This window comes from Micropterus salmoides, unplaced genomic scaffold (genome assembly GCF_014851395.1).
Source record: "Micropterus salmoides isolate LMB-PRFRI ecotype aquatic unplaced genomic scaffold, ASM1485139v1 Ms_hic_scaffold_7, whole genome shotgun sequence".
NCBI classification, from domain to species: Eukaryota; Metazoa; Chordata; class Actinopteri; order Centrarchiformes; family Centrarchidae; genus Micropterus; species Micropterus salmoides.
Window position 1 is genome coordinate 11,086,121 of NW_024044459.1, and position 26,128 is coordinate 11,112,248.

General features: G+C 40.8%; 3 protein-coding genes across 3 annotated transcripts; 2 read left to right on the forward strand and 1 right to left on the reverse strand.

Annotated features, from left to right (window-relative positions):
- Window positions 1–433: 433 nt before the first annotated feature.
- On the forward strand, window positions 434–4,140 carry LOC119891794 (metal cation symporter ZIP14-like). The gene is made up of 4 exons (XM_038703660.1): window positions 434–729; window positions 1,136–1,367; window positions 1,491–1,675; window positions 3,277–4,140. The coding sequence occupies exons 1-4, from the start codon at window positions 556–558 to the stop codon at window positions 3,427–3,429; spliced, it is 744 nt and encodes a 247-aa protein (XP_038559588.1). The 5' UTR covers window positions 434–555; the 3' UTR covers window positions 3,430–4,140.
- Window positions 4,141–8,596: 4,456 nt separating this feature from the next.
- On the forward strand, window positions 8,597–22,954 carry LOC119891792 (activating signal cointegrator 1 complex subunit 2-like). The gene is made up of 19 exons (XM_038703658.1): window positions 8,597–8,719; window positions 9,805–9,913; window positions 10,042–10,200; window positions 10,356–10,529; window positions 10,624–10,753; window positions 10,884–10,951; window positions 11,103–11,213; window positions 13,232–13,344; window positions 15,858–15,932; window positions 16,015–16,119; window positions 16,209–16,277; window positions 16,433–16,507; window positions 17,246–17,498; window positions 18,051–18,247; window positions 18,572–18,691; window positions 20,310–20,537; window positions 20,680–20,770; window positions 21,336–21,427; window positions 21,788–22,954. Exons 2-19 carry the CDS (start codon window positions 9,830–9,832, stop codon window positions 21,957–21,959), a joined length of 2,316 nt encoding a protein of 771 aa, XP_038559586.1. The 5' UTR covers window positions 8,597–8,719; window positions 9,805–9,829; the 3' UTR covers window positions 21,960–22,954.
- Window positions 22,955–23,696: 742 nt separating this feature from the next.
- Window positions 23,697–25,541, reverse strand: LOC119891796 (RING finger protein 215-like). The gene is made up of 3 exons (XM_038703661.1): window positions 25,357–25,541; window positions 25,008–25,110; window positions 23,697–24,177 (listed from the first exon to the last, which is right to left on the reverse strand). Exons 1-3 carry the CDS (start codon window positions 25,468–25,470, stop codon window positions 24,155–24,157), a joined length of 240 nt encoding a protein of 79 aa, XP_038559589.1. The 5' UTR covers window positions 25,471–25,541; the 3' UTR covers window positions 23,697–24,154.
- Window positions 25,542–26,128: the final 587 nt, after the last annotated feature.

Below are 26,128 nucleotides of genomic sequence, written 5' to 3' on the forward strand. Positions count from 1 at the left end.
GTTTTCTTGGCTGTGATGTAATGTGGTTAGTTGGCATACAGTTTGGATTTCAAAGTTATTTAAAATGGACTTTGTTCTTTTCCTGTGTACCTTGATTTTGTCCATTGGCCACTTGTGCCTGCCTTGCCTAAGTGCAGTAGTGTATGTGGCAGGTGTTTTGCAGCTGTTTATCAGGTGTTTGGCAGCTAAAATCGATCTATAAATAACTCAAAGGTGCTTTGACTTGCAGATTTCCTCTTAATTAAATTTAGAAACCACCTTTACTGAAATTATAAGCTGTAGGTTCATACAGCTTTCTGTTGCTCTGGATTTTGTTCACAAAAGGCAGCAAGGAATGTAGTGAGTGTGTGATTGTGATGTGAGACAGTTACTCCACCTTGTGGTTACTGTGCTTTGAGCCAAAAGTTTGCTGATACTTAAACCAAATTGGCACGTGCAGTGCTGCTGTTCTTTCTTTAAAAAGACCATTAACAACTCCAAATCTGTCAGCGTCAACTTGTTTTGAAAATGTTTGTGAGATGTGTAATTTTGTAGTGTAGTGTTGAGAGTGTCATCATGATGTCTGTTTTCTCTCAGAATCACGGTCACAGTCATTACCCTGATGCAGATCATGTGGAAGAGGGCGAAAAGGAGAAGCTGCAGCAGAACGGGGAAGCCAGCAGTCTGGCTTTGGGCAAGGTGGACGCAGGGGAGGGCGAGCTCATGCTCAGTCCTGCACAGACACCACAGGTGAGGGTGGGGGCAGAGGATGGAGGACAATAAGAACTTGATTTGTTTAGTTGTCATTGTTGTTATTGTCTGTTTTTCTTAATGCATTTTTATTTTCTGAGTAATTTGCTTTTCATCACTGACACAAACTGATGAGTTAAGTGGAGAAAATCTCTCTTTGGTTGAACTGCTGACATTACATTTTCAACCTGTGGTGAGGGCTCAGCACAAACGTATGGAGCCCTGATTTAAATGCACCTGGTAACTCATCCAAATTCAAAATATAAAATACTTAAGATTTGTATTTTATCCTAGCTATCATGTGAATTGATAAACACATCCTTATTCATGAAGTCATATTTGCATATTGCTGCTTTTTCCACATGTATTTACATCAAATGGGTCTCCCTCACTCTGTTCACCCCAGGACTCCCAGAACCCAGACAGCGGGGGGCGGTCCGGCAGCGGTGGTGGCTGCTACTGGCTGAAGGGTACGTCCTACTCTGACATCGGCACACTGGCCTGGATGATCACATTAAGTGATGGCCTGCACAACTTTATCGACGGCCTGGCCATCGGCGCCTCCTTCACTGCCTCCATCTTCCAGGGCATCAGCACCTCAGTGGCCATCCTGTGTGAGGAGTTTCCCCACGAGCTGGGTGAGTTGGGTCGCTGGGTTGAAACATACGTGCTTGGCAGATTGAATCTGCAGTATTGTGCATATTGCGCAGACAACTCTTCGATATATTTATTCTCTTTCTGTCATTCTGCTTCTCTTTCAGGAGACTTTGTGATCCTGCTGAACGCTGGAATGAGTATACAGCAGGCTCTGTTCTTTAACTTCCTGTCGGCTTGTTGCTGTTACCTGGGCATGGGCTTTGGCATCCTGGCCGGCAACAGCTTCTCCCCCAACTGGATCTTTGCCCTGGCTGGGGGAATGTTCCTGTACATCGCTCTGGCAGACATGGTCAGTGTTTGAGGAAAGGGATGTTGTCGTGTTTGTTTTTTTAAGGTTCTCTTAAGACAGCAGACTTCATGTTAAACTTGTTACAAGATGATCTCATCTTTAATTCCACACACTTGAACACATTTGTAGTTGGGGAAAGTAAAGAAGAGATTTTTGTCTTGACCAGGTACTCATGGTGATGTCACATCATGTACATTTGAGGAAATGATCCTGACTTTTATGCATAGTGTGGGTCAAGCCTCACAAACACTGGACTAAAGCAACCGCGATGACGTCTTTGTTATACCCTCCCTGTAGGGCAAATTCCCAATCGCCATCACCCACGCATTGTTAATCAGACATGCAACTGATTTCTCAGACTGTGTAGGACTCCACATGACTAGTAATTTGACTTTGACATGTAAAATCAGAGTGAGAATCAGAGTATTGGAGAGTAAGGAGCATGCCTACTGATTCGACTTTCCTTTGGTTATTGGTATGGCAGAAGTGTTTCCTCTTACATTTAATCTTTTATGCATGCTTTATTATTACTATGGAGACAATTACAAGACAGTATTTCATTTATTCACATAGTATTATTCACATAGTGTTGTACAGCTTGATATTTTGAGTTTGTCTGTAGTTGTTTGCTCCACAATCTCTCTAAGATAGCTGTGACTAGACAGTAGCATGTCCTAAACCAGTCTCGCCCTTTTTAACCTCAGAGCTCACAGTGTCCAATAACACAGACAGTTTACGTTCCATTTCTGACCCTGAGTGGCTGTTAAGTCTCTGTTAGTTCAACCTCATTCTTTAAGATTTTAGTGTAAACCCTTGTTAATCATCCATCTGTGCCATATGCAATATCATCTTCATTCAGCCTCCCCCTTCTGTGCCTTAGAGGTCACCCTCTCTCCCCATTCCCAGTGCTCTGATTACCGAAATGAGCGTTTTGTCATATTTCATCACATACCACATAATACCATATATACAATATGACACTCATGGGCAGTTTTAAACAGACAATCTAGCAATATTGTCACCTGCTAGGTTTAAACTAATCAACATTTACCCTGATAATTTCCTAAACCCTTTGTGCTCTGTATTCATTACAAATATAGGATATTAAGGTCTTAGTAAGTAATACTAAACTTGAGCATCCTATGGTGTCAGTAAGGTATAAAAAAAAACACTATATATAAAAGACATAAATAAATTAACCGTTACCCTGATAATTTCCTAAAACCTTTGTGCTCAGCTGTTCTTTGAATTGTTTGATATTGCCTGCGGGGAAATTTGGCACCCCAGATGGGACGGAAGCAGTATTCGGACAGAAGCCGGCTTATCTCTGGGAAATCCTCCCTACAGGGAGAAGCTATGTTCAGCAGAGCCCTGATCTTCGCTCCGTTCCCCGTGCGTTCGATGTAAAATTTTAACCAGGCCTTTGCCGAATGATGACGATTGTGACGATGACGATTTTGTAGACAAAGGATCCTACTTACTAACAAAGGTGAAAAGAGAGGGAATACTGTTCAGCAAAGAGGGTGATGTATACGAGACCATATTACACAGTTATATAGACGTTTAAAAAGTCCTTTCCCTCTCTGGTTTGTGCTTCTCAGTTTCCAGAGATGAATGAGGTGAGTCGTGAGGAAGAGGACGCGGGCGGCAGCAGCTTCCTCCTCACCTTTGCCATCCAGAACGCTGGACTGCTGACGGGCTTCTCCATCATGCTCCTCCTCACCACCTACTCTGGTCAGATACAGCTGGGCTAGCACCGGACTCCTCTGGACCAACACCGGCCCTGACCAATGTTGAAAGTGCTGGTTTAAACTGATCCCCAAAAGGAGAACTTTTTTCTCTTTATCTTCCCAAAGTTAGTTTAGTTTTCAGGACCCTGGAGTTTTTGAAGTTTGACTGCTGTGCGGCAGGTACGCACACTCCTCTATTAAAAATATTTGAGTAGCTGTTTGTGTGCAGTTCCCAGATGCAGTAGAACCCAGGCGGAGGGGGTGGCAGCCTTCTTTTAATGTTTTATCTACGTTTTCCTGACAGCTGCTCCCTTCTAGAAATATCAACTGAAGCAGTCTACAGAGACTAGAGACGTGACTCCCTCGCTGAAGATGAACTGACGTGTAATCCCGACCCAGTCCCTCAAACGTTTCTCTATTTCCCAGACTACTGATCAGCCATTTGCCCTTATTTTTCCTCCTCCCACCCCTCAGTGGATGTCATTGAGCCTCATCTGAGATTCAGTAGATACAGAGCATTATATCTCTAATCCTCTATGCCCGCAACACTTCCTCAGGAGGTGGGAAAAGCACAATCAGGTAACAGCAGATGTATTTTTGACATCCTTGAGTCTTTATCCTTCTGTTTCAGACTGTTTCCCCTTTCCTTTTTTTCCATTCCATACCAAAAACAACTCATTACGGAACTGACCTGGAAGTTTGTTCGTGTTAACATAAAACTGACTTCAAGCTGTACTGTATTGTTTGTGTTGATATTGTATTTTTTATACAGGATAAAAAAATTATTAGACTTTTGAAGACCAAATATGGGCTGACCATAGAGAATGGTGAAGGGCTACGCAGTGGTGTTTGGAAGGGCACAGATTCTTCTCCTCAGTATGGACTTGTCTACATCGTCGGCAATGCAGTTAGAAATGAAGCTCGTGGTCAGATATGTGAAGCAACATCAAGTCCAGAGTTTGTTATTAGTGTCTTTATCTGATCAAACGCAACAACAGCATTTCTCCATACCAGTTTACCATCTGTGCCCTTCATTAAAGGTGGGATAAGCGATGAGTTTAATCCAACTCAAAATTCAAATTCAGAGAATATCTCCTCACGGTCCGCTAGCTGTCCGTTCTGTGTGCGCGCAGCCCTGGCTCTGTAAATGGAAAACAAAGTGGATCGGACCAAGTCACACAACACTATTCCAGCAGTTCTAGACATTATTTGTATTTTAGGTAACGTTAAATTACTTGCCCACGGACATTTAGCTTACTTTCTAGTTTTCCAACATATGCTGTTGTTGGGATGTTAACATTAACATTTATTCATTTAGCTGAAGGTCTAATCACTGTCTGGAGCTGGTGCGCTGGCTCTGAGACCGTCTCGTCCTCTCTTCATGTTAGCTTCGCAACAGCAAATGTAGCTAAAATTTGCTAACCCTTAACTTCAGCAAACGTTAGTTAAATTACTTGCTTTGTCATTGTTCGCTCTATATCATTGTATTTGTCATGGTGCTGGATTTCTCCAGAATTGCATACCCCACCTTTAATATAGCATTGAATAGCTATAGTTTTTTATTCCTTGTACTCTTGAGCTCAAAGTGCACATCCCATAGATTATTTTTCCCAAATTGTCTATTCTTTTACTGTGCAGTAATTAGTTTGAACAGAACACTGTAAGCTAAATCATAAACTATAGACACGCACATTTCGCCTAATGGTCTGTGACCTTATCCATATTAGTCATAATAATGATATCATATACTGGATCTAGTTGTTGGTCGTTATGACAAACCCTCTGATTCTCTCTGAGTTACATTTTTTGACCAGAAGTATGTGGACACACTTGTCTCCATGCTGATACGCATTTTTGGTCTGTGATTGTTTTTCATGGTTTGCCAAACCCCCAGTTTGTTTTGCTCCAAATATTGCTATTATGTTGGCGTCACAGAGCTAAGCAAACGTTTATACCTAGACATCTTTGAAAGAGCCAGAAAATAATTTAATAACAGTGGCAGTACCTCTGTTCTGAAGCTATTTCCTGAATCCTCAAAGACTCTTCTAACCATCTGGATGAAAAAATTGTTTGTCTGCCTCTTAGTCCCAATGAAGAGAAATCTTAAGAGCTATAATAATTAGTTGTTTAATCCATTAGTTGGTCAGTGAACAACTAATAGTTGCTGTCTTGGTAATTGATGTAATGTTTATGTTCTATAACTGGTTCCCGTCTCTCAGATGTCAATAGTTGCTGTTATTTTCTGCTGGTTGTCTGTTATGATAGTTAATTGAATATTTTTGGCTTTGTATTTAAATTGACAGATGAATTGATAGATAAATAAGTTGCCGCAATGAGCTGCTAACTCTGTGGCAGTATTTTGGGAATGTCCTTTCCTGTTTCAACATTAGGATTCCCCTGTGCACAAAGCCAGGACCCCTAAATAAATGGTTCCCAGTTTGGTGTGGATGAACTCATGGCCATGTAAGTGTTTGACCTCACTAATCCCTGCAGCCAGGTTCCAACATTTGGTGGAAAGCCAGAAACTAAAAGAGTGGGGGCTGTCATAGCGGCAAATTAATTCCCGTCATTTGGGAATAAGATGCTCAACACCTACATATGAGTGCAATATTTGGGTATCCACATACTTTTGGCCATGTGGGAACAATGCAAAACGGTTTATTATCTGTAATGGTGATTGTTTATTGGAGCGTTTAGGGGACCAGTTATTTGTGTTGTTGTAATGTGACTGGTTTTCACTTTAGCAAACATTGTTCACATTGCTCACCATAGCAACGTCCTTTGTGCTACTTGTACTAAAAATTAGTGCAAGTTTGGAGGGTGTCTGTTGATCCATATTTACTGATATCTTACACTGGATTTCAAAGTCCACTGTAAGTTACATGTAAACACAAAAGAAGCGTAATCAAGTACCAAAAGCTACATACTTTTCTGTAGATTCAATATTGGCATAGGATAGATAGGTAGGCCTACTACAGAAAGTTTTGTTGTTCCTGGGTGAAGAAGGCAAGCCATTAAAACGGGTACTAGGAAGTACAGTATTACTGCTGCTTGATATGTATGGTAGATTATTTATTGTTGTTTGAGCCATAAAATATTTATTTTATGTTTTATAACCAACATAAAGTATTCATTTTAGTTTTCCAAGCCATGAAGGCAGACAAAAATTATGTCTTTTGTTTTTTGTGCTTCATCTTTGTTGTAGCATTTATTTTGAATAAATGTGGGACGGCTGCCAGAATTAATAATGAACTTGTATTTGCAGAGATACAGAATTTCTGGTCAGGTATGATAATCTAAACATCACAGTTTAGGTCAGAGACAGAGAAGTACATCAGATAATCAATTCAGGAGTACACAGACAATAAGACACTTTATTGGTGCAAAAAAACTCTCTAATTTCAACAGAAGTTTCTCTTTTTCAGCATCAGCAAACCAACCAATGATTGACTTTCTGGAGATTTTAATGATTAATGGATGCGCTTTCAAACTTGTAATGCATAATTTTGAAAAATATTGTACCTAATGTAATTTATGGGAATCCTTGTCGGCCTTCTCTCTGTGTCATGGAAATCTTTTCTTTTTTATAAACATCCTTTTCCAAGAAAATCATGTGTGATCTTGTCTTTGTTTACCATCCTAACTGTTTATTTATTAGATTTTAGTGCTAATGAAGTGCTCCATCTATAATCCTCTGTTAAAGCAAAGCTTCTATCAAAATTCAGATATTAATATTTTAAATTCCATTTTTGAGGCACTATAGTTAGCAGATTAGTTAGCAAAGATACCCTCCAGCTTTAACTATGTTTAACAAGCAGATGTGCTTCTCAGAGATGGATTCCTTCTCTCCTGGGGTACATAACGGTTAAAAAACAAAGTCAAAACCATTTATAAAATTGTAAGGAAGTGTACCATGTTGTAACAGCAAGCATTTTCTTTCTCCAAAAGGTACAACTGTGCTTTTTTTCTGAGCATTTAGCAGAGATCAATAAAAATATGATGTGATATTGTATTTGTGGAGTTGTTTATTCCCATTTTCGATGGTTCGTCATTCATTTGATGGGATTATTTTTGATCTAACTAAAAGTCTTTTTGCTTTATAGTGGAAATGAAATCACCTACTGTAAAAGTTATGTACAGTATGTTGACTGTAAATAATTGTTTCAAATTCAAGTTTCAAGTGGCACTTTTTGACTTTGGGAAACGACGTGCTTATATAACTTACGAAATATCGTGGGTCTGTGCTCACCAAGTGCCAATGATGTCGAATTTGAATTGAATGGCAATTTTAAAATTGAATCTAAACTCTAAATAGAACATAAAACATCTTAAATGTAAATGCTCAAACCAGCCTGTTAGATTGAGGTACTTCTTCTTTAACTTAAGTAAATGATTACTTTTTTTCTCTTTATTTACAGTTCACAATTGTACAATATCTTGTAAAGAAGTTATTTTGCATTCTTTCCAACCATACAAACATATAAAACATAACAGCAAGGCTCTATTTTTTATAAATAAACTTAAAATTGTAAGGTATAAAATAATATTAAGTAGTAAGGATACAAAATATACTAAAATAAAATATTTAAGAAATTATATAAGGCACATTATTTTCATTGTTTCAACAGTCATTGTTTAGGTCATCTTACGGATCCTTCTGTACCACCATATGTTTACTGTCATATTTTGTAGTTTTGAGCCTCTTATAAGTTTAAGCTGAATGTAGTCATCAGCCGACTTAATTGCAATGACTCCATAGCTGTGTTGGAATCCATGTCGTTCCAAATCTTTTGCCAAAATCTTCCTTTGTTTACTACAAATAAGTTACATTTGCTTTGATAACTGCAGTCATCAGTCCAAACCCATAATAGAAGTAATCCAGGGGATACCTGTCTATTCCAAGTTAAAACAATAGATATTGCAACATAGTGCGACATACAATTTTTGTATTGGCTGGTGTGTATCTGCCAATAATTGTAGAGAAGAAAAATAAAACAACGAGGGTTTCTGCTTTTTCCCCATTTGCATACATGAATGATGTTTTCCCATCATTATGTTTAAGTATTTCTGCTTTACACTAATAACATGGTTCTATGTTACATCCATGGGTGTTGTTTTTTTTTCTGCCACAGGGGGCGGTAAAGACATTCAAATTGAATTGTTTTGCGCATGCGTCATGCCCAAAAAAAACCCAACATGTCACTTCCTGGCCCAACACAGGTGATTAGAAAACGTTTGGAAACTGAAACTGATGAAAGCCGTGACGACTTTGATGAGATGGCTTGAAAAGAGTTACATGCACTCCATTTAAGAGGTGAGCAGATTTATTAACTTGTGCCCAGTACAATTATTACATAAGAGTCACAAGAGGACGTTTATGAGTGACCGGCTGGTTAGCCACGTTACATTTACGTTAGCCTCCCTCCATTCATTGACGTGCTGTCAGTTCTGTTTAACTTGGTAAACAGCGGAGAGCTAGCAAGTTGTCTTACCAGACTATACATCGTATTTCAGTCAGAAGTTAGCTAATTACATCGCATGGAATCTGTAACATCAGTGGTCATCAGATTACTAAATTACTTTCCATCGGCATTGGTAACTTAACTTACATTGGTTGAACGAGTTAACTAACCAGAGTGGCTGTTTGTAGCTAAAGTTTTACTAGCATGAAAACAACTGCTTTTAGCTGACTAACGGTGGCTGCCTTTAGTTGAGCAGTCCACACACTTGGTGACTGTTTATCTCAACAGGAGGTGAAGGATGAGAATTGGTCCTGCTGATGTTAAAATGAAGCTGTTAGAAAAATGTGACGCTGTTACTTGTCCAATATGTGGATAAAATTCCCCCATACATAGATGTTCGCACACTGTCAGCTTACAGCGAAACTTAACATATTTTATAGATATTAATAGATAGCTATACCGTCTGTCTGTGTATGTAGCCACAGACTACATCAGATGTATTATGTATCTTGATGTCTTGTTTGTGAACAGTATCTGCACAGCATAAGTTTGTATTGTCTGTATTGTTCGAAGTTTTTGGGATTGAAGCATTTCAGTATAAGCAAAAGATAGTAAAGTAGCAAATGATAATAAAGGATCTAATGTGACTTTGGCAGTTTTATAGTATAGTCCTTGGATGTATAGCATACTCCATGAATATTCAATTGAGAAACTTGGCAGTGTTTTTTTTTTTGTGTGTGTGGCTAATCTAGTGAACAAAATACCTGAAAAATCTTACATTAAAACAACAACCCTGTACATTTAATATTGCCATAAAGCAATGCTGCTTATTGATTTGCACATAATGATCAAAATTAGAGAAGTTAAAGCAAGAGATTGACACATAATCTCACTGTAGTAGTAGTCTTGATTTCTTTGTGTTGTTACAATTGTTTAGAAAAAGAAATAGAGAGGGAGAAGCTATGGCATGCGCCCAAGTGCCACTGGATGAGCAGCAGGTGACCGAGCTTGGCCCCCAGGGAAAAGAGCACACACTGCCTGCACTGGTGAGTCATATCACCTTGTTTTGTACAGAAATACACTCCAACAGCAGTCTGTGGTGTACTTGGAATAATAACCTTCCACACAGACCAGTTCATCAGAATCATACCTTGTGCTTTTATTTTCACACCAGCACCCAATCAGGAAGGAAGATCGCTGTTTTGTGCCTTACAAGCCCCCGCCAGAAGACGGCTCTCCCACTGAGGTGGAGGAGTTTTTGGAACATGCCAGATTCATCACAGAGGACCTGGAGTGGCTGCTTGCTCTGCCCCATGACAAGTTCTGGTGTCAGGTAAGGTACTGGTAACATGTGAACATCTCGCTGAGCCGCTTTTCCTTTTCTGTTCACTTAGCCACAAAATTAATGTAAATAAATGTAATTACACTAGATTCAGTGATGGCAGCTTTCCTTCTTGTATTCATCTCCTCTCCTGTCTCTTCCACCAGGTGGTGTTTGATGAGTCTCTGCAGAGGTGCCTAGATTCATACCTGCATCACGCTCCTCGCGGGCTCGACCTCGCCACCCTGCCCGCCTCCCCGGCGGTGGCCGACATGCAGCGCTCTGTCCACAGGGCGGTCTTCTTGACCTTCCTCAGGATGGCCACATATAAAGAGTCCAAGGTAGGAGCAGCTCCAAATATGAACTCCAGAGAGGGAATAATGACCTACTAATCTCTAGAAATACTAGTGTTGTGTTTGTGCTCCTCTGTCACAGGAGAACTTCCTCAACCCGGCTGTGTTTGGAGAGATTATCTATAATAACTTTCTGTTTGACATTCCCAAAATTCTGGATCTATGTGTGCTCTTTGGAAAGGGCAACAGCCAGCTGCTGCATAAGATGATAGGTGAGCTGTTTGTTAAGGTTAAATTTAAATCATCAAACGGTATTTTTATCAAGAATGTGTATGTTAGGTTTTTTCCTTTGTTTATCACTCTTTGTTAACTTTCATAATGATGTCCTTTTTTTTTTTTTAGAGAACATCTTTACCCAGCAGCCGTCTTACTACAGTGACCTGGATGAGACGGTGCCCACTGTGTTACAGGTAATTAATAAATGAGTGTAAGGTTGTGTCTGGGTTCAATAAAAGTGAATTGAAGATGCCTCAGTCAAAAAAAATGCTATTTAGAGTAAGTTGTAAATGTCTTTCTGTGGGATTATAGATTATTTTCCTCCTCTCTCTCCGTCACCTTCAGGTGTTTGACACCATCCTGGATAAATGTGGCCTGCAGTGTGAAGGAGCCACAGCCATGGAGCCGATGAAGCTGAACGCACACAAACCCACTGCCATGACCATGAACCAGCAGGTCAGACAAACACACACATCTCTGTTCATCTCTGCATGTGATACTGGTGAACTAATAAAACTATTTATGATGTATGTTGGCACGAGCCCGTTCTCAGATATAAATATCATACAGATTTTAAAAGGCGGTTCTGACGTGATAACATCTTAATTATTGATAAATCAAATTGTTTTTAAAATGTGGAGGATGATTTTCTACTATAAGCCCCAATGAATAAATCCCGCTTTCCTTAGAAACTAGACTGATCAGCCTGATTAGGAAAACTGTTTCTTTAAATGGAGGAATTGAAAACTTGTCAGCAAGACAACACGGCACTGAGCAGTATTTACTGTTACATAGAAGACAGTGATAATAGTTCAGCCCAGCAATGGACATAATTACAGAGGAGTCTACAGCGTTTCTCCTGCTGGAACACTTTGATGACTGACGGATGTTGGTGTGGTGGCTAAAGTAAGTAACGTGTCTGCGTGTGCGTGCGCGCATGTGCAATGGCTGCGGACACACAACACATACAGCAGCAGAACAATGTGTAGGTAACACTGTCCTCAATGGGTCTGACAGGTAACACCTGCACATGGCTTAAAAATTATGAGTGATTGAACCCAGGCCAACGGGTTGATGCTGATGCTGCAAAGTAAAAGTTCCTCAAGGTTCAATATGAGTCCCTTGTTGTTTACTGTCTACATAAATGATATCTGTAACACTGTTAGGAACTGTAAATATCATTTTTATGCAGACGACACAGTCATTTATGCTACTGCCCCATCCTATGCTCAAGCACTTGCTCTTCTTCAGTCAGACTTTTTTTAATTCTACAAAAAATCTCTTATTGATCCGAAGCTGGTACTGAATTTAAGTAAAACTAAATATATACTCTTTTTCTTCCACGTCCAGAAAACAAGACTTGGATGAGCTTAAAATTAGGACACTGGATGTACTGTTACAGAACAATTTCTAGCATACAAATTCCTTGGTATTTGGCTGGATGAACATCTTACTTTTAAAACACATCTTACTGTTTTGGTGAGGAAGCTAAGAGTGAAGATTGGTTTATTCTACAGAAATAAATCATGTCTGTCTTATCAGCATAGAATTGACATTGTAGAAGCTACTTTCATGTCAGTACTTGACTATGGCGATGTACTGTATATGTATGCTCCAGCTGCAGAGCTTGATGCAGTTTATCATGCTGCCTTGCGCTTTATTATGGGTGCCAATTTCAGCACACACCATTGTGTACTGTACTTGCTTCTTCGCCAGTAGAACTAGGCACTGGTTATTATTCGGCTATAACGCATAAACTTTCCCGCTATCTGACCGCTAAAATAAATTGGAAAGTCAGTGGTTATCAGATACGGTCAAAAGATTGGTTAGTCTTGGCAAATTCCTCAAGCCCATTCATGTAATTGTTGCCTGTAAATTGTCTGTGGTTTTTAAAAAAAGTATATTATATATATTTATATCTGTTATGAATATTTGTGTCTGTCTGTTTGCTGTACACAAGGCTCAGCAGTTAAAGAGACCCTGGTCTCAGCCTGATTCTCTGTATAAATAAAAGTGAAAAAAAGACAAAAAAACCCCTAAGAGCTTCAGTTCACAATCTATAAGCAAGTTACACAGACAAACCATCCCCATTCTCCCCACATCATGCATTCGCTATAAAGCGGTTTTCTTCAATCAAATTTCCCTCAGCGCTCTCAGACAGGCTGAAAAATCTCCAGAGCACTGTTACAGCCTTCCCCCCATGTTGTCATTCAAAGCAGAGTAATCCAACACGGTTTTAATGAAACAAAAATATAAAGCAGTAATACTAACCGTCTGGATTTGTAACGTGGTTTATTATTTAGCTGGTAACCATTTCAGACACTGATATATTCAAATGAATTGAAATAAATGTTGTTTGTAGGTGTTGCTGTGTTGATTGGTTTCTCTGTTTTTTTTAAAATGCAGTCAGCATTGTCTAACTTCCACAATACTGCTTCATGTCATTGATAATTTGTTTTTCTTTTCTGTCCTAGGATCTTGTAGATCTTATTCTGTACCTGTGTGACTCCACCACCACCATCCATGCCTTCCTGGACATCTTCCCCGCCGCCTGCTCCAGCTTCCACTCCCATGGTTTCCTTAGCAGGTAGACAGGCAAAGTAAACTGGCAGTATCGCCGCTCATAGTGAGCCACACCTTCGCAAAAGCTTTTCACTAGGGCTGACCAATTTTGGAAAATAATCTAATGACGATTATTTATTTATTTTTATCAATATTGCGATTTAATACGCAATTAATTTTTAAGCTCTTTACCTTCTGTATTCAAAATGGACAAGCAGTAAATCAGTGTATAGTATGACCAACACAGTATTAGCTAGATAGAACTACACTGTTCTTTCTTGTGGGTCAGGCCTGTGTTATGATGAATTAGGTAGAATTATTATTATGAGCCATGGTGGAGAAGATAGGCTATATCAAATTATAAGAGTCAAGTCATGGCATTAAATAATGATATAATATCATCAGGTCGGCCTACCTACAGACCACAAGAAAAACTAAGTTCAGTTTGGTTTGAAACACCGTTTCACAGATATTTCCTGAGCTGACTGGTGGCTGTGTGTGTGACGCAGGCGCCGATCGCCACAACACGCTTACCTTACTGTACGTGTCTTTCTGTTGTGCATTTTTCCTGTCCATCAAAGCCGCGGATGACCCGACGATTTCACCCACCACCAAGTTACCCGCGGTTGGCGGGTGTTACTTTCATTCCCAGTGTGACACTAAAGTTTATGTAGTGTCAGCTTCTGTCAAGCTTAAGGCCAGCGTACAACAAGAGGGCAAGGTACAGTGGGTACGGAAAGTATTCAGACCTCTTTAAATTTTTCACTCTTTGTTTCATTGCAGCCATTTTCCAAAAATCAAAAAAGTTCATTTTATTTCTCAGTAATGTACACTCAGCACCCCATCTTGACAGAAAAAAACAGAAATGTAGAAATTGTTGCAAATTTATTAAAAAAGAAAAACTGAAATATCACATGGTCATAAGTATTCAGACCCTTTGCCGTGACACTCATATTTAACTCAGGTGCTGTCTATTTCTTCTGATCATCCTTGAGATGGTTCTACACCTTCATTTGAGTCCAGCTGTGTTTGATTATACTGATTGGACTTGATTAGGAAAGCCACACACCTGTCTATATAAGACCTTACAGCTCACAGTGCATGTCAGAGCAAATGAGAATCATGAGGTCAAAGGAACTGCCTGAAGAGCTCAGAGACAGAATTGTTGCAAGGCACAGATCTGGCCAAGGTTACAAAAAATTTCTGCTGCACTTAAGGTTCCTAAGAGCACAGTGGCCTCCATAATCCTCAAATGGAAGACGTTTGGGACGACCAGAACCCTTCCTAGAGCTGGCCGTCCGGCCAAACTGAGCTATCTGGGGAGAAGAGCCTTGGTGAGAGAGGTAAAGAAGAACCCAAAGGTCACTGTGGCTGAGCTCCAGAGATGCAGTCGGGAGATGGGAGAAAGTTGTAGTAAGTCAACCATCACTGCAGCAATCCACCAGTCGGGGCTTTATGGCAGAGTGGCCCGACGGAAGCCTCTCCTCAGTGCAAGACACATGAAAGCCCGCATGGAGTTTGTTAAAAAACACCTGAAGGACTCCAAGATGGTGATAAATAAGATCCTCTGGTCTGATGAGACCAAGATAGAACTTTTTGGCCTTAATTCTAAGCGGTATGTGTGGAGAAAACCAGGCACTGCTCATCACCTGTCCAATACAGTCTCAACAGTGAAGCATGGTGGTGGCAGCATCATGCTGTGGGGGTGTTTTTCAGCTGCAGGGACAGGACGACTGGTTGCAATCGAGGGAAAGATGAATGAGGCCAAGTACAGGGATATCCTGGACGAAAACCTTTTCCAGAGTGCTCTGGACCTCAGACTGGGCCGAAGGTTTACCTTCCAACAAGACAATGACCCTAAGCACACCGCTAAAATAATGAAGGAGTGGCTTCACAACAACTCCGTGGCTGTTCTTGAATGGCCCAGCCAGAGCCCTGACTTAAACCCAATTGAGCATCTCTGGAGAGACCTGAAAATGGCTGTCCACCAACGTTTACCATCCAACCTGACAGAACTGGAGAGGATCTGCAAGGAGGAATGGCAGAGGATACCCAAATCCAGATGTGAAAAACTTGTTGCATCTTTCCCAAAACGACTCATGGCTGTATTAGATCAAAAGGGTGCTTCTACTAAATACTGAGCAAAGAGTCTGAATACTTATGACCATGTGATATTTCAGTGTTTCTTTTTTAATAAATTTGCAACAATTTCTACATTTCTGTTTTTTTCTGTCAAGATGGGGTGCTGAGTGTACATTACTGAGAAATAAAATGAACTTTTTTTTGATTTTTGGAAAATGGCTGCAATGAAACAAAGAGTGAAAAATTTAAAGGGGTCTGAATACTTTCCGTACCCACTGTACAGCGTAACGTGCATCAACTTCGTCTGCAGACTGCTTTTCTCTTGGGTGTCATGTGACCAGAGTGTAATCGCAGCCTTTGCGATTTAGAAAATCTGATGATAATGTGATAATATCGCAAATGCTATTAATCTTTCAGCCCTACTTCTCACCATCATTTTGTTTTCTCTCCCGGCAGACTGACCTCGTTTTATGAGACCACTGTGCCTGACCTTGAAAAGGCGGTTAGGAAGAGGAACTTTGATGATAAAGGGTGAGTTTCTGCTACTTACTTGTGTACCAAACTTTCAATTATAAATGATTGTAAATAATCTCCCAAACCCTCCTTCCTTTAGTCTTCAGGAGGACTTGTGGAAGAGGTTGTCCCACTCCTGTCGTAAGATGGTGGAGACGGCTCACCTGCTGCTTCATCACACCTGCCTACAGCCAATCCTGGAGGGGTGAGATGTCCAAACTCTCAGCGTGCATCTTTGCAGAATTAGCATTACTCATACACATGCTAATTCTGCTGATGTTTGTTGCTTTGCAGGGGAGAAAACATGTTAACATTTGCAGAGGAGCTCCTGCAACATTTCACATCTTTTCTAACTGAGAAAAGGTAAAATTACCAGTTAAGATCAGGGGTCGCCTCCAAGGCTCCGAGGAGGTTATTAGTTGGTCCCCATTAAATCTCAGAAGTGGTTGGTGTAATTTTAAAGGGCAGTGACAAAGTGAATGAAGGGGTTCGGTCTTTTTGTTTCTTTGTCCTTGCAGGTTCTTGTCAGACTATGATGAGCAGTTCCCCATCGCAGACGACGTCAGCCTCCTGCAACAGGCCCTCCCTGTCATGTATCCTTACCAGCTTTACAGCAATAAAATTGTATAAACAGACTTTCAGACGGGAGCCTTCGCCTTCAGTAAATGATCGGAGCCAGCCTATGTACTTACTTCGTTCGTGACTGACACATCACTACTTCAGCCCACATAGGGCTCGCTCTCCCCAGCAAGAGCCTCGCCAAGACCCCCCACCTCCCTTTCGCTGTGACTCGTCTTCTCAAAGTCGCCAGTCTAGTGCTTTGCGGCCTGGGGCAGAATGCCCTAGGCATCAGAGGCAGATGGTACAACGTCTAACAGCAGGATGAGAGGCTAGTACACCACTGTCCTCCCTCCAGAAGTTATTCTCCATTGTTTCTCATCATGCCTTCTTTGCCACTCACCGATACGATTGAAAGCGCTCTTTGCTCTGATTTGTAGTTTTCTTCAGGAAGTGGTGGATTCTTGAAAATGGCATTATGAGCAGCAGGATGGGACAGAGCAATCAGATTTTTTTCATGGACTACTTTCAGGATGTAGTGACATTTTTAGCAAATATGAGAAAAGGTTGTTTTTAAAAGATTTCCTTACTGCAGATTTAATAGATTAATCCAGAAAATAATAGGCAGATTAATCCATAACGATAGTACGCTTAGCGTTTGTTGCAGCCCTAATCAAGTCAGAATGGTCTCAAAGCCAGACTTGAATTAGTAGCAGACAGTAATGCCTATACTCTTTAGTTGTATCATTTCCTTAACCGCCTGCTTCCCTCAGAGATGAGACCCGGACGTCCTACCTGCTCGAGGGAGTGAGAAGTGCCTGGGATAGTGTGGGGCGACGGAAACCACAGAGCCAGATTCAGAACAAAGTCCCCTCTGCGATGCCAGCCTATCAGGGAGCAGCAGGCGGTGCCGCTGCCGCCGCCTCTTCGGGTGACTTTAAACTTAAGGAGGGCCGAGAGCCAGAGAGAGCAGAGGACCTGATGGGAGCAAAGGCCATGTTGGATGTTCCTCGAAAAGGAAACAATGTGAGTTCTGTCTTTTTTACAGGTAATTTAATGAGAGCTCAGTGTCCTGTATTCCTTATCACTGGTTACCAGTTACAAATAATGTCATTTGTTTGTTTATAAGGTCAAATGCAGGGCAGCAACTAACTCTTATTTTATTTATCAATAATGATTATTTTAATTACAAGAAATCTAAATACCTAACAGATTAGTTTTAGCTGCTGGAAACTGAGTACAGCGAGTAGAGAAATTTGACTAAAGGAATTAAACAAATGGGACTACATTTAGAACTGGTACATAGGGTCAGGCAAGTTTGTTTGTGTAGGATTTTTCAAATGCTAAGGAAAAGGTGCTTAATCTGAGTTTTGCAAAGCATAAAATACATAAATAAATAAAGGTGTAAGAATACAAGTAATGGTGCATTACAGTGCAGAAAGAAAATTACATAAATTAGCCGAATGATAAAAGTGTGGTTTTCAAAGTAGCTGCAAATTTGGGGTGGGGGGGTTGGAGAGACAACCCAATCCGACTTTGTTACTGTACTTTATTATTTTGGGTGTTGTGTGTCATCAGGGTGCAGTGTGTACAGTGAGCGAGGCCGAGCTTGAGTCTCTGCTGTCGTGTATCAAGGACCTGCTGCCGGATTTGGGCGAAGGCTTCGTGCTGGCCTGCCTGGAGGAGTACAACTACAACTCTGAGCTGGTCATCAACAACATCCTGGAGGATCGCTTGGCCCCCAACCTGGACAAACTGGACCGAGCCATGCCAAGGTAAACACCATCATTCACTGGGAAGGCCTCTACATACAATTCTGCCATTTATATTCTGGATCGTGCTGCACCAAGAGTCCAAAGCTCAAAAATATTTTACATTAATATAAGATTGAGATGATCTCCTTTTAGAAGCTAAAATCTGTGAATCTTGCTAACTTAGTAATTAAACTGATAATCAAAAGTGTCACTGTTTACTGTACGAATCCAAAATGTGTTGTGCAGATCATTTGGGGTAAATGGAGTGGGCAATAAGTTAAGGGTGAATGAAAAATGAATCTTGTCATGATACTGCTGTGTTTGATTCGTCTTCTGTCCTTTCAGGCCAGTGAAGGAGGAGCTTCCAGATGTTCTGAGCATCAGATCCAACGTCTTTGATGATGATGAGTTCGACATCTTCCGCAGGGACCAGGTGGACATGTCCCGTATCTGGAAGGGCAGGAGGTAAGAACACACAGGAGACGCTCGCTAATCCAAAAATTAAAAACCCGGGGCGCAGGTTAGCTCAATAATAATTTAAAAACCCCATGACTCCTTTTTATGCACTCACAGTTGCAAAATTTGAATAATAATGTAAACCACCAATATACTGGTGACAAAACCGAGTCTCTTACATGATTCATGTGCGTATAAAATCACTCAACTGTTTAATCAAAGCTAAGGACTTCCACATGTAACTACCTCTTTTTTTGAAAATCTGCCCTTTAAAACCCTTTGACTGCCAGCCTGTACAACTGTACATATACAGTTGTGGTCAGAAGTTTACATGCACTTGTAAAGAGCGTGCTTTTGGTAGCCATCCACAAGCTTCTGGCTGAATCTTTGACCATTCCTCATGACATATTTGGTACAGTTCAGCTAAATTTGTTGGTTTTCTGACACAACTTGTTTCTTCAGCACAGTCCACATGTGGGGTTTAAGGGGTCAGGATTTGGGGAAGGCCCTTCTGAAACCTGAAGTCTAACCGGGTTTAGCCTTTCGTTTACCACTTTTGATACATGGTTGGGGTCAAAGTCCCGTTAAAACATCCACCTGTGTCCAATACCAAACCTTCTGCCTGATTTAAGATTTTCCTGAAGAATTTGGAGGTAATCCTCCCCCTTGATTATTCAATTGACTTTCTGTAAAGCACCAGTTTCACCAGCAGCGAAACAGGCCCAGAGCATAATACTGCCACCACCATGCTTAACAGTAGGTATGGTGTTTGTAGAGTTAAAGGCCCCACTTCCTCTCCTCCAAACAGATTTCTGGTCATTGTGGCCAAATAGCTAAATTTTTTGTTTCATTTGACCACAGAGCTTTCCTCCAGAAGGCCTTTTCTTTGTCCATGCTTCCTTCTTGCACGGCAGCCCATGGCAATGTAAAAGACGATTAACTGTGGACACTGACATCTGTGTTCCAGCAGCTTCTAATTCATCGCAGACCTGCATTTTGGTGGTTCTTGGCTGACCCCTGACCATCCTGACCAGTTTTCTCTCAGCAGCAGTTGATAGCTTGTGTTTCTGCGCCGTACACTTTATACTAACAAACAGGTGTTTGCGCTGTGGATCTTAGGACTTGTAGCTGCTTTGAAATGGCTCTAAGTGACTTTCCTGACTTGTTCAAGTCAATGATCCGCTTTTTCAGATCCGTGTGGAGCTCGTTAGACTTTCCCATTGTTGCGTCTGTGGCTGAGTATAAAGAGTATATCAAACATGCCCGATTTAAGCGGGCTCAGAGAAGTCACCAGCTGTAGTCAATCATAATCACTCACAAGAAGTTAAGAGGGAATGTCACGTAGCAAACAACTTCATCACCAAAATGTATCATGTATATTCTTGACCTCAGTAGATTTGGTCACATTTTCAGGAGACTCATAATAAATTCATAAATTAACCAAAATTCATCACAAAGAGGTATAAAATTAGCTTTGTAGTAATTATTGGAAAGTCAAACTGCCATGACATACACGTCCTTTACAAGTGTATGTAAACACAGCTGTACATGTATTTAAAGAAAGTGAAGACCAGGTGAGACTGTCAGAGGTCAAGTGTAACCTTGTGGTGTCTTCTTACTTTTGCAGGAAAGGGGAGAGCGCTCGAGAGATGCTGAACGACAAGCAGCACATAGCGGAGCAGAAAGCTCGTTACCAGGCCTACGAGACGGTGGTGGACGAGGTCATCATTGAACCTGGCGAAAGTGCAGCCACCTTCGGCCTGGATGACGACTACGATGACGAATACGATGACACCTACGACATGAACCAAGTGGGAGCTAATGACCTGGACGGAGACAGTTTACTGAACAGAAGGTAAATTGGTAAAAATTTTTGTGTCTGTCTCTTAGATTGTGACAGGATGGAGTCTAAATTTGGAATATGTTGTTCTTGTGGTGGACGCTAATTGCATTCATTGTATGTTTTCCATTTTCACTTTTTTTTTGTTTTTCTGCAGGCCTTTCACTGTCCCGCAGATACTGAGAAAAGGAAACAAACCAGAGGATGAGGAGGAGGGTGAAGATGACGAGGAGGAAGAGACTTTACCGGTACTGAAACATTTAGAAATGAAACAGCAGATCCAACATTACAGGAGAAAAATATATTCCTTTTGCCCTATTCCATTGATAAAGCTCAATGATGAGGCTTTACTGGAAAATATGACGGTCAATTTTGTTTTACCAGCAGTTGCAGGTACTGCTCCTGCAGGATTATTTTTGCATATATCCTAAATTAGGACTATTTGGAGTACACTGGTGTGATGTGTTAGACAGGAAGTGATGTGTTTTATACATAACTTTCAACTAGCCTTGGTGTAAATGGGTATTATTGTCTTTACACTTGTTAAAGCACTTTGTAACTTGTTTTTGAAAAGTGCTCTACAAATAAAGTTATTATTATAATGCCAACTTAAAGGCAATTATGTTAATAATGATGAATATAAAATAATCACTGACAACTTAATTACATTTATAAGATCTAAAAGCACCAGTTTAACACACACTTCATCTGACGTAAGGGATTACCATTGCAAAGTTTGGCCTTTTTTTTTTAAGCTACAGTTTCTGTGTCTGCACGTTTTATTTTCTTTCATGTGAATCCATTTTCTTTCAGAACAATGTAAACAGGGACCAGTTTGTGCAGGATCCGGCTCTGCTGAGGGAGCGGGCTGAAGCTAGAAGAGCTGCCATGCAGCAAAGGAAAGGGTAAAGTCAATATTCAGAAAACTCTCACAAGAAGTTTCTTCGTGAAAACGAAACAATTCTAGACTTGACCATTTATAGATGGAGGGCGCTGTCTATTCAGATTGTAAAACACAGACAAATGTATGATTTGGGCTGGGACAAATTTATTATTTAAATAAAACTGACTATCAAATGATAAAAGCTACATTGAAATGAATTGACAAAAGTAGATCTGTCCAGTATACGGTAACCAGGAAAACCAATGTAAATTTTAACAATGTCTCAAGGTGTATATTTAAATTCTGAAACAGCACTGGTTAGAGGTTCACCTGGTGGGTCCATCAACACCTCTGTTGACTTCCCTTCATCCTTCTCTTCCAGTTTCCGACCGGAGCGTTCCAGTAATGTGGTGGGCCAACCCAAAGGCCAAGGACAAAACCAGGAGACATTACTGGACCGACGCAAAAAGGAGGCCAACAAGAGCCGCGTGTCAAATCACAACCGCCGCACAATGGCCGACCGCAAGAGGAACAAAGGCATGATCCCCTCTTGATCTGTGTGACAGCCTGCTGCTCGAACCAAATCGACTGTTGGTAAGAGGACGGCAGGAAGGTGGCTGAGGTGCGAGTCAGTAAAGGGAAAGAGAAACGGGACTGTCGTTCTGGGTTAAAGGTTGTGAATTTGGTGCCCGCATTTGTCCCCACGATAACACCTTGGCCCCGAGGTGACCGTCTGTCCTCGAAGGAGAAGCCAGAGAAGATTTTCAGTTGTAGGGGAAAAGTTGCATAGTTTACAGAGTTTCTTTGGCATGGCCACATTTTGGCCTTTCGTGATCAGAAGTTGCCAAGCAGCTTGTTAAAATAAAACCTCTGCTTTTAGTGTTTGAGCCTAAAGGGCGATCAGCTCTTTGGCCCAAAATAATTTATAGCTCATTAAAAAATCTCAAGTACGGAGGGTGAGCCACAGACTGAGGACAAAGAATAAGACCTTTAATTTGCCAAGTAACAAATCTGTTTATTATTAAGATCCAGAGTGATCGATCTTTGACATCATCATCGTCAAATGGACAACATAGGAATAAAAGGAAGCGAGTGTTTTGGCATTAGCTGGAAGAACAATTGCTGACCTGATGATCAAGTCTGGATCAGCGGCAGGCTGTGTTGCTCTTGCTACTCATCCTGTATGAGTAGCTTGTGTGAAAGCTGCTTGCACATAATGTTCAAGTGTATGCATGTGATGTCATCCACCCAGTTCACACCACTGTTGTCCAGCCTTCATAAAAAAAAAAAAACATTTAAAAAAACAAAATCAACTCTGTGACCATCTCATAATGATGCTGATGTGTTTGGAAGCACGTGCTGCACAGAGGGCCGTCGAGTCTCTCAGACTAGCTGTGGGGAAACCTCCTACATGTTGCCGTGCACACGCTATTTTCTATGAAGAGAGCAGATCTATCAGAGCATTTTGTAACAAAGAAAAAGCAGGTGTAATTGCTTTTCAGAGGTGACATTTTAAAAAACTAAATAAATACAAGAACACTGTTTCTGACATCCTTCGAGTTTGAGTCATCGCTGACAAAATGCCAAAATCAATTACGCTAGATTTGACTTTTTCCTTTCACAGTAGTATTTGTTGGAGATGATTCAGGGTACCGCTGCACAGTTGAAGTGGAAATTACACATCCAGCAGCCAATTAGCGTAGCTTAGCACAAAGACTGAAAGCAGGTGGAAACAGCCAGCCTGGCTCTATCCAAAGGTAACAAAGTCGGCCTACCAGGGGTGCTGGTAGGTGAACTATTGCTTTAGCTCTAAGGCAGTGACAGCTGTGTTAAGTACAAAATTGTAATTGCAAATGATAAGATTTACATGTGCAACTGGAGGAGGACACACCATGTTTTTCGCATGATGTTTGAGATGAGCCTACCTACATGTTTAACATTGTTTAAAATGGTGCAAACTAAATTAGTACTGCTACTGTAACACAACTCAAGTATAAATCAGGAGGTGTGATTATGGTTTGGGTTTCTTTCACTCTGCAGTTTAGTCAGAAGGCATGTTAAGGACAAGTGCAAACACTTATTCCACATCTGCAGCACAGTTACTTCTGGACTACAACTACAGAACCTCTAGGACTAACATCTAACAGTGAAGTACGAGTACAGACACTAGCTGAAATCAGTCATGTTTAACCTCTGTTACTCCACATCATTGGGACCTAAAGTGAACATTGACACTGGTCAGTCAATCAATATGTCCATGCTTAAAACCATAAAGCATTGAATGTCACGCAGAAACAACTGAACCGCGAATACTCGCTCAGGTTATCAGTGTTTACTGATGAAAAGCCAAATGTATTGTTGCTCAGCACAAACAGAGCAGATGTTGTTTGTGTGGAGAGTTGCATTGACCACAAACAACCTCCCAAGTCGCAGTCAAATTGTACAGTAACATGATCCCAGGAAGAAGTACTGTTCACACACAACAGTACTGGTACAATACTTCATAGTATTGTGTTTATACTACCACCATATGTCCTGCTGAAAACACCCCGAATGTCAGACGTCAAATCTGACTGCTTCACAGTCCAGATGGCCGGCCAGCTGCTGTGAGAAGCTTATATCTTATCCCACAGTCTGCTGGAAGGAGGAGGCATGAGGTAAGTTTAAAAAAAACAACAAACAAAAAAAGGGCTACTGGAGCGTCACAGAGGAAAAGACGAGACTTGATTCCCAGAGGCTGTGGTGACCTTTAACTGTCTTTGAAGACGCTGCCTGAAGAGGGTTAGAAAAGAGAACATCAATTAATAGATTAGTGGGTCAACAGAAATTTATCAGGAGCAATTTTAATAATGGTATACATATACATGAAAGCAAGAGGCAAACAGGAAACGAGGAAAGAGTATGATTTATCATTTTAATTTATTTTCTATAAACGTGCTGTCCTTTAAACTGTTCTAAAAGTATCTGACATTTTATGGAAATATTCATTAATCGAGAAATAATCAAAAGATTAATGAATGAAAACAACTGTTAGTTGCAATCCTATTTTGATTTCAAGACATTTACCTGACTAAATAAAAATGAAAATGCTAGACTCAGGCTTTGATCGGCACATACTTAGTAAACAGAGTGTCTACTGCAGGTAGTTTTACGATTGATAGTAAAAAAAAAAAAAAAAAAAAGAGTTCAGGGTCATTAAAACGATATTAAAAACTTCATGTAAAGTTTTACATTCTCAAGCAATGATGTTACTGCTTAGTTACTTGGGCAACAGTTTCTATGATAACTATTTGCATGAAAATTAGATAACTTAAAGTTACTTAATGTGGTATAAACCATAGTTGTCGCCCCAAGCAGCTAGGGGTTCAGGGCCTTGCCCAAGGGCACCTTCGGCAGTGACCAGGAGGTGAAATGGCCTCTCCATCTACCAGTACACGCTCTATGTGACTGGTCCGTGCTGAACACGAACTGACGAGTCGAGCCGAGGTGTGGTCAGGGTTGAAAAAGGCTTTAGACACTGCTTTTCAGCCTGGTGTTAATTAACTCTCAAACATCATCATGAACAGTGCTGGGTATCCGCATGATCTGTGACGTGAACTCACTGAGGATGCTGCGTTTGCACAGCGGACAGGTGTGCTGCAGCAGCAGCCAGGGGTCGACACAATCTCTGTGGTACTCATGAAGACACGGCAGCACCCGCAGACACTGGGACAACAGCAACACAATGCACCACCAGTTTATATCATTTCACTGCAGAATCACCTGACCTGCACATAGTCTATATGCCTCTAACTTTCCTTTAAATCTTAAAATAAGACTAAAGGTAGAGAAACCAACTGGCAGAATATACAGGTATGAGTATTTGTCACGTGATCATTGGGGTAAGTGAATCCAACCAGGGAGACATACAGCTTTAATGTTAAATCAGGGGGTGTAGGAGTGTTGGCTGACCTGGTTGTTGTTGAAAGGCTCCAGACAGACCGCACAGTTGTCCGTCTCTAACGGCTGGGACGGGTCACACCACGGTTTGGGCTGACGATACCTTTTGATCTTCAGGGCCGACATTCTCTTCAGGACGTCCTGTTTGGGAAGGAGCTGGCGAATACAGCACAGCAGAACATCATAACATGTTAGCAGAAAGACTTCAGCTCAGGGACACCTTGACTACACAGCAATACATGATGGAGGCGATACTTACAGGACAAGTTCTCCTTACAGAAGAAATGATCTGGCTAGAACATTTTAATGAAGATGTACCAAGATTTAACCACCTGAACCCCGGTGTTCCACTTTCCTTTCAAAGACTGCAACTTATCTGCTTATTCCAACACTTCACTGAAGCACAGTTACAAACACTGAAATATTTAGTTCAACCTGAAGTACAAGTACCTTTGTTTTGCAATTGTTTGTGTTTGGCCGTCTGCACTACACGAGTTTGTAATGATCTAAAGAGTGCATACAGTGGCTCAGATCTCCATAATATTTGTCTAAGAGAAGAAAAGCATGTTGACAAACCAAGCTTCAGTAAACTGTAAATGTAACTATGTAGTGTTATGCATCTAGTAATTTCATATTTATTTCTGAAAATAACATTTTATAAAAATGTGTATATACTACTAATGATAAAACAGCAGCGAGTGCATAATGTTCTAATTAATTTTAAATTCTAATTAAATTAGCTGAAACTCTACGACCAGTATAAAAGTAGCAACACCAGAATGTA

Excerpts from the sequence above, each read along its gene's own strand:
- LOC119891792 (XM_038703658.1), top strand. The coding sequence starts at position 9,830 with ATGGCATGCGCCCAAGTGCCACTGGATGAGCAGCAGGTGACCGAGCTT. Across the intron at positions 10,530-10,623 it reads CCACATATAAAGAGTCCAAG|GAGAACTTCCTCAACCCGGC; the intron begins GTAGGAGCAGCT and ends CCTCTGTCACAG. Across the intron at positions 18,692-20,309 it reads CGTATCTGGAAGGGCAGGAG|GAAAGGGGAGAGCGCTCGAG; the intron begins GTAAGAACACAC and ends TTACTTTTGCAG.
- LOC119891794 (XM_038703660.1), top strand. The coding sequence starts at position 556 with ATGATGTCTGTTTTCTCTCAGAATCACGGTCACAGTCATTACCCTGAT. Across the intron at positions 730-1,135 it reads GTCCTGCACAGACACCACAG|GACTCCCAGAACCCAGACAG; the intron begins GTGAGGGTGGGG and ends TGTTCACCCCAG. Across the intron at positions 1,676-3,276 it reads ACATCGCTCTGGCAGACATG|TTTCCAGAGATGAATGAGGT; the intron begins GTCAGTGTTTGA and ends TGTGCTTCTCAG.
- LOC119891796 (XM_038703661.1), bottom strand. The coding sequence starts at position 25,470 with ATGTCGGCCCTGAAGATCAAAAGGTATCGTCAGCCCAAACCGTGGTGT. Across the intron at positions 25,111-25,356 it reads AGCCTTTCAACAACAACCAG|TGTCTGCGGGTGCTGCCGTG; the intron begins GTCAGCCAACAC and ends CTGTTGTCCCAG. Across the intron at positions 24,178-25,007 it reads GTGCAAACGCAGCATCCTCA|GCAGCGTCTTCAAAGACAGT; the intron begins GTGAGTTCACGT and ends AACCCTCTTCAG.